General features: G+C 28.6%; 1 protein-coding gene across 1 annotated transcript; it reads left to right on the top strand.

The window, feature by feature from the left end:
- The first annotated feature begins 9643 nt into the window (after positions 1 to 9643).
- Positions 9644 to 15272, top strand: LOC107410606 (glucomannan 4-beta-mannosyltransferase 2). The gene is made up of 9 exons (XM_016018053.4): positions 9644 to 10461; positions 10614 to 10712; positions 10801 to 11053; positions 12573 to 12683; positions 13222 to 13358; positions 13580 to 13693; positions 13814 to 14013; positions 14108 to 14326; positions 14539 to 15272. Exons 1-9 carry the CDS (start codon positions 10132 to 10134, stop codon positions 14690 to 14692), a joined length of 1617 nt encoding a protein of 538 aa, XP_015873539.2. The 5' UTR covers positions 9644 to 10131; the 3' UTR covers positions 14693 to 15272.
- The last annotated feature ends 246 nt before the right edge of the window (positions 15273 to 15518 follow it).

Here is a 15518-nt window from a genome sequence, read left to right as displayed (position 1 = left end):
CGAAATCATGTCACACATATATAAATGTATTTTTGTTTTCTGGAAAATCATGTCATATATTACATAATAGAAAATATATATATATATATATATAAAATTGGAAAAATAAAAAATAAAAAACCATTTCTGCACTGTACTTGGAATAATTGGAGCCACCACATTAGCATCAAACAAGGGTACTTTGGTCATTGGATTTGGCCAGCTCTTAACTCGTGCCTAGTTTACTCTCGGCATCCAAGTATTTACCTATCCTGGGTCCCTAACATTGTCATTATTTATAATCGGGTCCCTTTCACATTTGCAAACAAACCCAAAATGGAGCTTGTAACGGTCCAATTATGCCCATTCCATTTCTGTTCCTTCCAACATCATCCATTTTCAACGGTAATACTCCATATTGTCTGTATATAACATCTATATTCCTCCCACAACAATACAAGAAAATAATTATTTTGGATCATTACAAGAAAAAAAAACCCGTATTTTAATTTCCGTTCTGATTTTTTCTTTTGTTTTTGGTTTTTGTTTTAACATTGTGTCAAAGTGGTCTTTGTTTTAGATTTTGTTGTATATGAGACCCTCACTATTAACTATTAACTATTAACTTGTTTTTTGTTTTTGTTTTAACATTGTGTCAAAGGGATATATATATATATATATATATATAGTAAGGATGGTTTAGTAGCATGCTCTCAGTATTTTTAAATACATTTATTTTATTTAAATGTTAGATAATATATACATATATATATTGAGAACATTAAGATTCTAAATCAGAATTATTGTCAAAAAAATAAAAAAAAGGATTTATTGATTATTTCATACTTTCTTCTAACATTGCAACAAAGGAAAAAAAAAAATGACATTTATTTATTTTTATTATTTTGATATGAAACCAACTTCGTACCGTATAACTGTCGCTAACTGATTCTACAGAGCTTGACTGTTTGGAAAAAAGAAGATTTTGTACCAAAGAAAAAAACTGAAAGAAAGAAAAAGAAAAAAAAAAAAAGATTTAACTTTTTGGTAGGAAATCTTATATGAAGCTTATAAATTCCAAAGACGTTGAAAATCTATATGAAAGAAACAGAAAAAGGTAGGTGGAGTAATATGCGGAATTTAATCAAATGTTGATTGAGAAAGTGAAAATTGAATACAAAAAAACTGGGCGGGCATGGGAATCAAAGATTTCAGCAAGTTATTTGGAAATTTAAGTACACAAAAAAAGAGGAAAAGGACAAATAGATAGAAATAAAAAAAAAAAAAAATTCGTGAATTGAAAGGCAATAAGTTAATAGTTTGGGGGGTTACATCCAAATTAAGAAGAACATTATGTGGCAGAGATAACGGAGAGAGACACCTTCCCAAACCTTAAGGACTGGCTTTATAGGCGGAGTGATTTTTTCAATTAATTTCAACGAAACGAAACAAAACAAAACCACTTTGTATTCTTTAATTTCTCTCCGTCCTTTTCTCCTTCCTCGGATTAATTTATTTCTTTATACGAAGTCATACACATTTTTGGTTGACTTTTATTTGGAAATTATAGTCTTCTCATCTATAACGACATATATATATATATATATACATATTTTGTATACGTATTAATCAACTTTCTTCTATGTATTTTACATATCAAAAGAGTATATAAATGATTAAATATTTTTTATTTTAGGTAAGTAATTTTTTAGAGGTTATAAGCATGTGATCTTATAAACATGTGACATTTATCATCTAGATTTTTTTTGTTTTTTTTTTTTGGGCAATAATCATCTAGAAAATATTTAATGGGATCTTGCACTAACTAATAAGCAGTTACAAAGCAACATACTAATTTGTAACCTTTCCCAAAAAAAAAAAAAGAAAAAAAACGTTTGTTGAATTTTAAAATTTTCATTGGCATTCATTTTAGTTAGATTTATAGATGGTCCAAGTTTCCAAATCCATTTATATTCATTTAATTATATTCCTTTCGAAAAAAACAAAAATCTTTAATATTAATATTCTACTCCTTTCATTTGATTTCTTGACCATTCATGTTCTTTATATTTTTTAATTATTTATAATAATTCCCTCAATTTATTTTTAATATCTCGAACCTATAATGAACTAAATCCATCTTATTTAATAAATTAATTACATTGATCGGTAAAAAATATCATGCATTTTGATTATATTTATAAGAATAATTAAAAAGTCAACAAAGAAAAATAAAAAAAATAAAAAAGTTTTTTAACTGCTCATAAGTCAGAAGTGTCGACCACCGACATTATATGTACATGTTTTTTTTTTTGTTTTTTCTTTTTTTTTCCCTTTTTTGAAGAATATGAATATGCAAGTGAATGATTGTACATTGGCCAAAAAAATTAAATGATTGCATATAGATTACGATTACTTTATTTTATTTTTAGGAGGGTTGGGGTTCGTGTATATTGCTTGGTCCACACCAAAATCGTACCTTTCCCTTTGTTTAGATCCTTATTCCAATAGGTGATTGGTTAGATCACCATCACGAAACATAAATTGTTTATTTAAAAGGCAATTTGAAGCCAAAGTACGTAATAAAATCCTAATTGTTGATGCCCTATATTTAAAAAAAAAAACTAATTGTAGCTCTTCATTAATTAACGCTTGTTGGTAAGACAAATATCATAACAAAGACTTCGACAGAGATAACAAGGTCTTCGCTAAGAATTTAGAAAAAAAAGGTGGACTAATAAAGTTAGAGCCATTTTTTTAAAACAATTATATATAATATAATAAAAAACCATCTTCTCTCTCTGCTGCCCAATTTATATATTAAAAACTATTAGTGGTGGTTTGTATAATTGTTTTCAGTACCGGATAGTCTAGAAAAAATATTTTTGGATTTCATCCATGCTTATAATATATAAATATATATTTACTCTTGCCAATTAAATTAATTGGAATTAATCCAACTTTTATTTTGTAGAAAATTAGCAACCTAAAAGATTATGCAAACGTATTCACCCCCCCCCCCCCAAAAAAAAGAAAAAGAAAAAGAAAATGCAACAGAATCCCTTTCGTAAATTTTGTAAATTAATAAATGGAATGAAAGATGGTAAAATAAAACTCGGATAACTATTTTCCCAATAAATTTTTCTATGTATATGTAAATGCAAACCATATATGACAAAGAGTACAGATTTATTTATTGAAACGTACACATATGCATGTTACCTCTGTACTTAAGGTTATTCTTCTTTTTATTTTTGGCATGTGTTTTAATTTTAGTTATGCATAAGGTCAGTGTCACGGTAATAAATATATATTTTGCCTTTTTTTTTTAAACTAAAAATGCACTTTAAAGCAAATTTATTTTTATTTTTTCACTTTTTCCTTAGAGGGCTTTAAGCAACTGATTAGTCATTGCCATCGCACATGCATAATGCAACTAAGAAATATGTATATTTACTTTATCAATAAACCTTGCAATAGATTAATTAACAACCACGGTAAAATAAGATTTTTAATATAAGATTTAATATGAGATTTGCTTTTTTTTTTTTAAATTTTATTAAAAGTTAAAATTTAAAATTAATTATATTTATTAATTATCGAATTCAATAGAATTCATTTTTTCTAAATAAGATGTTAGTATGTTATTAAATATATAGTTAATTATTTTTAAAATTTTAAATTTTAATTCTTAATAAGATCTAATGGTTATTAAGATTAAATTTGACTTTATTAAAATAAAATAGACCTTATTTGAATCTAACTTATTTGAATCTAACTTGATTAATTATTTTTATTTTTCTTTATGTGCATCTACATTAATAAATTGGAAATGTATAATATTTAAAAAAAAGAATTGAGATCATTTTATATATTGGTCGGCAAGGCTAGCTCTAAAGATGTGCAAAACGTACGATTATATAGGACTTCATAATCATGGAGCACCGTTACCATAGGTATATAATAGGTAATATATATATATATATATATTATTTGAAGAGTTTTCAAGAAGAGATTTATTTTTGTCAAAATTAATGAATACAAAATTTGGAGATAAAAGGATTCAAAAAAATATAAATATTAGATGAATATATATATATATATATATATTTTTTTTTAAAAAATAAAAAATAAAAATAACATATTAATTAATAAGAATTTTTTATTGTTTTTGAAATCTATATAACAATTAAATATAGCTGAAAATGATTAAGACAACTTTTATAATAATGCATAGTAAATATCATTATTATGCAAGATCAATTAATAAAATATATTTATATCTTATTTTATGGAAAGTAATATTTTATTCAGATCTAAACAAATATTTTATTCAGATTTAACCAACCTAAGATTAAAATTAATAGCTTTTTGAGAATTTTCTCTTATTTAAAGAGATACCCAAAAAAAAAAAAAAAAAAAAAACCAAAAAAATCCTTCATCTTCTCTATAGTTGTATGACTTAAAATTACGTTTATTTCCTTCTTTAAGTTTTCCAAGTGTGCTTCTCTGTCTTTATTTTACCATAATTTAGGTTTTATTTTTCTGATTTTCTCTATTTACATTTGTACTTGTTTTATTTTGTTTTGTTTTCTTATTGTGTTTTTCTTTTTTGTTATCAAAAATTAAAATGCATCCTAAAAAACAACTATTTGGATATTAAAAATGAAAAGAAAAATTTAAAAGTTTATACAATCTCAAAAAGGTGCTTTTGATAAATTCATTGTTGAAGAACCACAAATTTAGACTATGTAGTTGAAAATTTAATGGACGATTTAAATAATGACTATCAACTACATTGTGGAAAAAATTTAAGACTTAATGAAAATAATAAAAATGAAGATGTTGATGTGGATTATGAAATGCAAAATGAAAATGATAAAATTGAAAACTTAAATGATTTAATTGATAATAGGTCCCTCCCCTCTAATAAAATTTGGGATAATCTTAATATAAATTTAGATATTTGTTAGTGGTAAATGATCCTATAAGAGATCTTTCATTAGAAAAAGAGTCATAAAAATAAATTGTCTTGATAAATATTTATTATAAGAGTTTAATTAGTGATTTTGCTTCTAGAAATGTGAGAATGTGATGCTGCATTTCAAGGTTTACACATGATATTACATAAGGTATTTATTTATTTATTTTATTTTTTAATTTTTTTTTAAGGTTAAGATTTATTCGTGTGAAATTACTAGAAGATTTTAGTGGACTATCTTGGATGAGAGTTTTAATGTGTTTCCAAACATAAATTAAATGGTTTACTTATGCTTTTTCCCTTCAAGGTATATAAAAAAAAAAAAAAAATTAAATACTATATTTTTGTTATGTAATAATTTTATATTTGATGATTAATATAATGCTTTTATTATTATTTTTTCTATATTTGTCTTTCTAAATTAAAGGAAGAGACGTGTATATATATAAATAGATAAAAAAAAGAAAGATACTTCTTTTAATTTTGTATAGGGCGCTTTAAATTTAAAAACTAAATTATTTTTTTCTCAACAAATACAAAGAGAAATTTTAAGAGACCACGAGACAATAGATATATAAAAAGTGATTCTCATCCCTTTTAGGATTGATTTAAAGACGTGTAAGATGTGTGATCATATAGATTCCCACAATCATAAGGATACCATAATTATGAGTATATAACAGGTTATATATATATATATATATATGTATATATTCATTTAAAGACTTTTCTAAAAAAATTATTTTTGCCAAAATTAATTGACCCGAAACTTAGAGATAAAAGAATTAAAAAATATATAAATACTAGATGAATATATATATATATATATATATGGAAAAAAAGTATGGCATATTAATTAACAAGATTTTTATTATTATTCTTTAAACCCATGGTTAAATATGATTAAAGCAGTCTATATAATAATGCATAGTAAATATCATCATTTGCAAAATTAATTAATAAAAATATATAAATATATCTTATTCTATAAAATATAAGAAAATATGTATCTTATTCATATTTAGCTAGTTTAAAACTAAAATTAATAGAAAATTTCTTTTACTAAAAGAAATACAAAAAGAAAAAAAAACCCTTCATTTTCTCTATAGCTGTGTGATTTATAATTTTTGTTTATGTGCTTCTATAAGCTTTATCAGTATGCTTCTTAGTCTTCGTTTTAATAATTCAGGTTTTTATTTTTTTATTTTTTATTATTCTCTATTTACTTTTGCATTTGTTTTATTTTGTTTTGTTTTCCTGTTGTTTCTTTTTTTTTTCTTTCTTTTTTCCCCAAAAAAAAAAAAATAACACACATACTGGAAAATAATTATCTAGATATAAAAAATGAAAAGGGGAAAAAAAAAATGAAGAGTTTATAGTATTTCAAGGTGTTCTAGATAGATTCGTTATTAAATAACTATAAAATTTAAACTATGTAGTTGAAAATTCAATAGAAAATTTAACTAATGACTACCAACTAGATAATGAAAAAAAAAAAAGAAAAAGATTTAATGAAAATAAAAAATGAAGATGTTGATGTTGATGAGGAAGTGCATAATGAAAATGGTAGAATTGAAAACTTAAATATTTAATTGATAATAGGTCTCTTCCTTCTAATATTTATGGTCTAAAAATTTGGGATAATTTTGATATTAAATCTAGAGATTTGTTGGTGCTAAATAAGAGATCTTTCGTTAGAAAAAGAATTCTATAGATAAATTTTTTAGATATGTATTAATTTTAAGAGTTTAATTAGTAATTTCCCTTTTAGAATTTCACGAAGAATTATTTTTACAAGATTTATTACATTTCAAAGTTTACACATGGTATTACTTAAGGTAATTGTTTTTATTTATTTATTTATTTATATTAAATGTTTATTTGTATGGAATTTCTAGACGATGTTAGAATTGTTTTGAAAGACTCGTCCAGTATTACTCTCGGGGCTCACCTTGAGACAAAGCACACAAAAAATGTCTCAAGACTTGAAATTTTAGACATTACTCTTGTAAGGCACGCGCTTTACATCTCAAATATGTAATTAAGTCTAATATTTTTATTTTTTGTTTTTAAAAAAAATTATCTTACTCTTATACATTATTATTTTTAAATTAGAAATATATGTTTTATTTTACATTTATTTATAATTTGTTAAGTTTTTTTATGCAAATTTTAGTTTGCAATTTAAAAATTATTTATATTTTTATCTTTTAATTTTATACCAATTTAAATATATATTTAATAATTTAATATTAAAATTTAATTTTTGAAAAGCTTGCGCTCTCTAACGCTTTAATGCTTACATCTTGCTTCACTTTGCCTTGCTATTTGGCCTTTTAAAATATCAGATATTAATGGATTGGTTTAGATGAGAGTTTTAACAGTAGTGCTATGAGATATTAAAATATTAACTAAATTTATTTATTTAACACGTATTAAAGTATTATTTATTAGCTTATTAATAATTTAAATATAAATATGTGAATTTTTAATGAAAAATAAATTAAAAAAAAATAAATAAATATTATTATATAATCTATTATGTTATTTTGTTAACAAATTTGATAAATTTAGTATTATTAAAATTTTAAAAGTGCCTTTCAACATAAATTTAATCCTTTACTTATACTTTTTTCTTTCACAGTATAAAAAAAAAAATGTTATACTTCTGTTATACAATAATTTTTTTCAATGATTATTATAATAGTGTTATTATTATTTTGTTTTATATTTATATTTCTAATTAAATTGAAGAGGCTTATATATATATATATATATATATAAAGAGGTACTTTTTGAATTTTGTGAAAATCGCTTCAAATTTCAGAATTAGCCCTCTCGGTTGGAATTTTTTTTTTTTTTTTGGGGAAATGAAATGAAAACTTTTAATTGCATAAGCAATTGAGTTAAAACTTTATTTTATGTTATTATTTTTATTTTTTTTAAAGACACGTCCTTTGTAAAGTTGACTAGCATTTTATTGGGTTTGACCATTATAACATAGCAATTTTCAAAAAGTACCATTATTATGCTTTCAGCATATGCTATCTGAAGCATATTTGGACCACAAGGGTAGGATTTTTCAAATTCCGTAATCAAGTTTTGGTGTTTGCTCACGTGTTTTAGCCTAATCAAGAAAGAAATAAAGGTTCTATTTCATGTTTTTCTATAAATCCATATTTCCATGTTTTTTTCTCTTCACTGGAAACGATGAACTTAACTGGAATTTCTTTTGTTTGTCGATAAAACAAAGAAGTACTCGAGTCTTTTTGTCGTAATGCAAAAAAGAAAGTATAAAACCTTATTAAAGATAAAATGATATGATATTTAAATGAAATTTATGAATATATTTTGTATAATTTATGAGGTCTAGACAATAAATAAATAACACAAACCTTATACATATAGAAGATTTCAGGTAATTTTTTAGTGTTATGTAGAGATATTAGATTAAGTTGTTAATTAAACCAAAAAAAAAAAAAAAGAAAAAAAAAAAGAAAAAGATCTCTATTGGGAAAGTCTAGGCACATCAGCTAAAAACACTTTGGTGCTTAAGTCATACTTCGAATGCAAAAGTAATATTAGGTTTTTTCATGTGGGTACCTGGTGAATGAAATATAAAGAGGTATTTATAGACTTTTTTTGGCATGTGTTTGTTTTTTGTTCCTCAAGGAAACTAGCTTTCCTTTCAATTTTAATGGGTTGGATTACAATATTAAGATATCTAGGTTCGGTACAAAACTTTGTCATATGCTGATTCCTCAAAGTAAGATTGATCTGCCTAAATGTTGATCTTGGAATACATAAAGAACATAGCCTAGGAACTTCTTAGTCTACTTTATCCTCGAACTTCCACATGTAATTCGGGTTGATCTATTCCTTGTTGGCCAATCTCTATGGTGTTCCATAACCAATATAATGAAGTAGAACATATAATTTGGATGAATGCTTACCCTCAAAACTTGATCCTCATGCTCAAACTATCATAGCTAAAGCCGAGCTTGGATATAGCCCTTTTGAATCTCATTATTCTATCTTGAAAATTAATAATTCCACCCCTCGGACACTCTATACTCATCTTGACCAATTATGCCACTGCTAATTTCCATCGACTCATAAGGAGATTTATCATCGGAACAAATCCTATCTACGCAAAACTCTTAACAAAAAATCAAAATAAGAATTAATATTCTATTGATCGCTACGTATAATAATGCATTCATCAATGATTCTAGTTTTTCTTTTTCTATTTCAAGAATAAAAAATTATGGAACAAAAAACAAAAACATGAAAACAGAAATGATTGTATTTCTCGAGTGTAAGGACAAATTAGTCAATTCACTTTTTATTATTCTTGGGTTTGGTAGGGCAGCATGTTTTGCAAGTCCCACAGTAATAAAAAGCTGACTCACAGTTAGAGTAAGCAGTTAAAAGTCCAGACGATTTTTTTCTTTTTTTTTCTTTTTTTTTTTTATCATGAAAAAGTCCAGAGGATTTGATATACAGAAAAAAAAAAAAAGTTTTTTATTTTTATTTATCTTTTAAAACATAAAAAGAGATTAATTTTGGAATCTAAATATATAAGCTGGCAATAAAAACTTAACAAATACATTGTGTGCAAATAAATACAAAAATCCAAACAGGACCAAATCTGACTATAAAAGTAGCCCCTTTTCTCTCTCTGTTCCTCACTCTCTCTTTCTCTCACTCTGCCTCAATACTCTTCTGTATCTGCTTCATTTTGATAGCAAAGAAAGCAGAAGTATATTGGTTGGCACAGCTTGAGATTTGTGAGGAATAGGAGGCTTTGGAACTATAGAAAAGTTCAAACTTTCCTGTACTTTCCATCTCTAGAAACAGATTGAGAGAGAGAGAAGGAAAGAGAGATCTCATTCTTTTTTTCTCTGAGTTTCCTTGTAATCAAGGTTCTTTTGGGTGGCTGTTTTTCTTACCATATAAAGGGCTTTGAGCCAAACCCATTTCAGCTCATTTTCTTCACAATTCAATCTGTCATTTGTTGAGTGAGAGTGAGAGTGATAGAAATAAGAAAGAGATCTAGGTGTTGTTGGAAATTAGTGCAATTTGAAGCTTTTTTTCCTTCTTCATTCTCAAATCCTCTGTTTTCCTCTGTGTATGCTCTGTTGAGAGAGAGAGAGAGAGAGAGAGGAGGGATGGCTGAAACTTCAAGCAAAATCCTCATCCCGGAGACATTCCAGGGCTATGGATACGACATTACAGGCCAAATTGGTATGATGTGGGAGCTAATCAAAGAGCCATTGATAGTTCCCCTGCTAAACCTCATGGTTTATGTATCTTTAGCCATGTCTCTCATGCTTTTCTTTGAGAGGGTTTACATGGGTATTGTTATCATTCTGGTCAAACTCTTCTGGAAGAAACCAGAAAAACGCTACAACTACGAGCCCATTCAAGAAGATGTGGAAATGGGCAACTCAAATTTCCCTGTTGTTCTAATCCAAATCCCCATGTTCAATGAAAAAGAGGTTGGTTCTGTTTCTCTCTGTTTTCCGTGATTCATTTTTACTTCTGGGTTTATAGGAAAAAAAAACAAAAAAGAAAAAGAAAAAAAGCCTAAAAGCAAGCAACTTTATATGTTTTTTTATTTCATGTATTTTGTTATGGTTATTTGGGTCAGGTTTACAAGATCTCTATTGGTGCTGCATGTGGACTTTCATGGCCGTCCGATCGACTTGTGATCCAAGTGTTAGACGATTCAACAGACCCAACAATCAAGGTATAACATAAAAGTTTTTTTTGTGATCTTATAAATAAAAAAGTGTTTTTTACATTTTGTGAAATGGGAAATTTTCTTTCTTTGGTAGCAAATGGTGGAAGTGGAGTGCCAGAGATGGGCAAGCAAAGGCATAAATATAACGTACCAAATAAGAGAAAACAGAACGGGGTACAAAGCAGGGGCTCTGAAAGAAGGATTAAAGAGAGGGTATGTGAAACACTGCGAGTACGTGGCCATTTTCGACGCTGATTTTAGACCAGAGCCTGACTTTTTGAAACGAGCTATCCCTTTCTTGGTCAACAACCCCGACATTGCTTTGGTTCAAGCCCGGTGGAGATTTGGTAATTGACTCCCCCAAACTTTATAATAAAATCTACTCTCATAAATACTTAAAAATCCAACATTTTCTTTCAGTTTTTATTTTTAGCCTCTGATTATGCTAATTTAATTAATGTGCTTGATTTTCTTCCCTTTTTTTTTTTTTTTTTAATAATATTGGACTGTCGGTGGTCTTTTTTGATTGTTTTTTGTTTTTATTTTTTGGGGGGTAAATTTTGTTTTTTTGATTTTTTATTCCATTGTTCTGTTTTTACTGTTTTCGTCGGCGGAACTGGGTGCAAAACTGCAATGGGGACAAATAGGGACCCATTATAAAAGGAAGTAAACCCATCAATCACGGGGTGGGACCACTTGGGGGCAGCCTTACTTGGCCACCATGATTTTGACACTTGGTCACCCCGGTAATCCTACATCTCTGATCATTGGGGTACACACCATCTCAAAGTAAATTCAGAATATTAACGATACCAAAAATAAATAAATAAATAAAGGATGAAAATTTGAATAGCACCTACTCTAGCTACCCCCACTAGTCCACATAAAAATGTGATGATTAGTTAGTAAGCGTTTGGGTTTTTTTTCTTTTTTCTTTTTGTTGGGATTTTATTTTATCATTTATTTTACTTACTTTGTTTAATCTTAATGTTTATTGAGTTTATTGACGGGGGTTTTACATATTTCTTTGTGTGGACATAAATGTCCCTCACATTAAATGTATTTCGCATTTAATGCAGGTTTCGTTTTTTTCTAAGACGTATTTAATGCTGGTTTAGTGTTATTATCTGTCGTTGTTAATATAGCTGAAATGACGCAAGTGTCCTAAACTTAGGGGTCAAAGTCGCTATCATTCCTTTGCTTGCTTGCGGGTTCACTGCCGTGAATAGTGCTAGCAATCAGGGGGTAGGTTTGTCATTTTAGTGGAAAAAGAAAGTAGTTTGTGGTCGCCTTTATCAAAGAACCCGGATAGTACGGATCAAACAGTCAACTCTCAAAATGTTTAGTGGTAAAATCGTCATTTTAAGATATGGTTTAGTTTTAGCTTGGCTGCTCCACTCTCCACCACGTGCTCGCCGTAATATTGTAATATTTTTTTAATAAAGTGAAAAATAAAAAAAAAGAAGGGGTTCTACAGTAAGCCTTGTGGTGGACCCTCACTCCCTGCCAACCGACACTTGGATTCTCGTGCTCTCGATGACGTGGTGGACTCTCATTTGTGTCACGTGAGGACAGGAAGGGTCTGCTAACTTTTTAAATGTGATGGATTTTCGTTTTTCTATTATTGGCTCACCAGCCAATGAGGGCCGGCCAACTCATCAATCATAGTATTGTCGTGTGCCGTGGGGGCCACCCCCAACTCCATAATCTGATCTTGAATTATTGTGATTTTGTTTTATTTTTATTTATTTATTTACTTTCTTATATTAAAAATAAATAAATAAAAAATTACACATTTTCGTTTGCATATGGAATAATATGGTAATGTTGTATGATGTTTGATAATGGAGGGGTTGGTTTTTGCAGTGAATGCTGATGAGTGCCTGTTGACAAGGATGCAAGAGATGTCATTGGATTATCATTTCACAGTTGAGCAAGAAGTTGGTTCAGCAACACATGCATTCTTTGGCTTCAATGGTAAATTTGATTCTTCCTTATGACTAAAAGTAATGCAAAGTTTAAAATGAGGTCTAAATTTTTCTGCCCATTTGGATGATATTTGCTAAGAATTGGTTGTAAAGCTGCCACTTGATAGGGACCCTCATCTACAGAGAGAAATTTCAACCGGTGAGCAATTTTGGTAAAAAATAAATGGACCCAGAGACTGCAAAACGTGACTCAAAGATACCTTTTTTTTTTCCCCCCCGTAACAAGTTTGCAGTTAAAGATGTTAATATTAACGATAGAATGTCATAATCTGTCATTAATTTTGGGTCCTAATTTGTAAATGAAAACTCTATATGAGTAGTTGGGTGTCCAAATTTTGGTATTCTTTTATTGTGCTTGGTTAATGGTTGATTAGACTTGTGTCTCTGCCAAGATTATGAATTTCAAAACAAGTAGATGGCATTAAACTCTGGAAGTAAATGCTTCACTTTTTAAGGGGGTTAAGTCTAAGAACAGCTACTTGCAAATGGTAGTCATAATTTTAATCTGAGAAGTGAATGTGCTGCAGGCACTGCTGGTGTTTGGAGAATTGCTGCTATCAATGATGCAGGTGGGTGGAAAGACAGAACCACGGTGGAGGATATGGATCTTGCTGTTCGTGCTGGTCTCAAGGGATGGAAATTTGTCTACCTTGGTGACCTACAGGTATATTCTTTAAATACTACTACAGAATTCAACTATGCTTAAACTGATAAACAGCATTGTATTTTTAGTGACCATCCGTATATAGTAGTTGGAGCATGACTAAGAGCCTTGTGCTAACTCAAGAATATGTTTTCTTTTTCTTTTTATGTAACTTGCCTTGGTTAACAAGCTATAGAATTATAATTAATTAATTAATGTCTTACCCATTATATCCATTGTAGGTAAAAAGTGAACTTCCTAGTACTTTCAAAGCCTTCCGTTTCCAGCAGCACCGATGGTCTTGTGGTCCTGCTAATCTATTCAGGAAAATGGTGATGGAGATTGTAAAGAATAAGGTTAGCTTTGATTTTTCTGATATTTATACTGTTTCTGGATTATTTAAGATTGCCAATTAATGTTACTTCTCCTCACTAATAGTTTCTTCTAATGGTTTATTTTTGAATGTATTTCTGCAGAAAGTCACATTCTGGAAGAAAGTGTATGTCATATACAGTTTCTTCTTTGTGAGGAAAATCATAGCCCATATGGTTACCTTTTTTTTCTACTGTGTTGTACTTCCCCTTACCATATTGGTTCCTGAAGTTTATGTACCGATTTGGGGAGCTGTTTATATTCCTTCAATTATCACCATTCTCAATTCGGTTGGAACTCCAAGGTCTGGTGTACTCTGCAATGCTTTTCTTCATATGCTACACGTTTCTTCTTCCTTTGAGCAAAAAAAGTTGAAACATTCTTCTTCAACTTTGCAGGTCAATTCACCTTTTATTTTACTGGATCCTTTTTGAGAATGTTATGTCTTTGCACCGAACCAAGGCAACTTTGATTGGTCTGCTAGAAGCAGGGAGAGCCAATGAATGGGTTGTCACTGAAAAATTAGGAGATGTTCTCAAGAAGAAAGCAGCAGAGGCTGCCAAGAACAAAACTGGTGCCAAAATTTTAAGAATACCAAAATTCAAGTTTGGGGATAGGTACATGATCATTACTTTACTGCTATGACAGCATTTGAGCTGGGAAATCTATATGAGTATTAAAAGAGTTGATCTGTTTGCAAACATAAGATTGAAGAAGAATGCTTAAAATGATTGATTAACTAGTTTATTTTTATTTTTATTATTATTATTTTTTGTTTGCTTTTGAACTTCTAACATTTTGTTGTTGCTTCATGGTTAAACAATGACAGACTTCATCTGTTGGAGCTTGGTTTTGGAGTTTTCCTCTTCTTCTGTGGATGCTATGATTTCGTGCACGGGAAGAACAACTACTTCATATACCTCTTCCTCCAAACGATTACCTTCCTCATTGCAGGATTTGGCTACGTTGGCACCATAATCTAGAGGCATAATCCCTTATTTATTTTACATTAAAATTGACACAATCCTATATTGTTTGTCATTCCTCGTCTTTCTCCTCTACAACAAAATATGTAAGTGGGGGGTTATATGCGCCATTGTCGATTTCAAGTAATTTATATTCATCATGTCGGCGGAAGAAGTTCTTCCTATTCCTTATCTCAGCAAATATCTTTGATAGCTCAAGTAAAAAATAGAAGCTACAGAAGAAAATTTTGCTGTTACTGTTTGAAACACATTATACGGAATCAACTTTCAAGAAAGAAGCAGAAAAACAGCGAGTATCATTTAGACAAGGTGATCCTGTTATTTTTCTTCAAATAGATTGTTGGAAATTGTCAAATTTTGTTCTTTTTCTTTCTTTGGTGGTTTGCCATTTGTAGTTTCTCCTACATTGTGGGAAATAAACTCATGGATAAACCAACCAAAAAAAAAAAAAAAAAAAAAGGTGTGAATTGTAATTGCAATTTATTTAGCATTGAATATCTTTTTAGGCTTCTTTCTCAGTGTGTATCATTTTCAGAACTAAATTTAATTATATAGAGCATGAAGAGGACTTTTCATAGACTGTCAACAAATATACGGTGCATTTTTTCTGAAAAGTATTGGAAGCCTACTGAATTTCCCTGTTTTACAACATTCAATCCAAGTGAAATTGAACCTTGTAAGTCCTTACAGAAATAGGCAAGTGGCAAAATCACTGGTTTTTCAGACAATGATCCTGAGTTTAAATCTCTTTATCCAATATCAATAAAAATTGAACTCCAAAGGAAAATACATCTTTTTGCTGTTGCTAAAGCATGATTTACAT

The sequence above is a fragment of the Ziziphus jujuba genome, chromosome 10 (assembly GCF_031755915.1).
Source record: "Ziziphus jujuba cultivar Dongzao chromosome 10, ASM3175591v1".
NCBI classification, from domain to species: domain Eukaryota; kingdom Viridiplantae; phylum Streptophyta; class Magnoliopsida; order Rosales; family Rhamnaceae; genus Ziziphus; species Ziziphus jujuba.
Note: the sequence above shows the minus strand (reverse complement) of the source record. Positions and strands in the feature narration are given on the sequence as shown.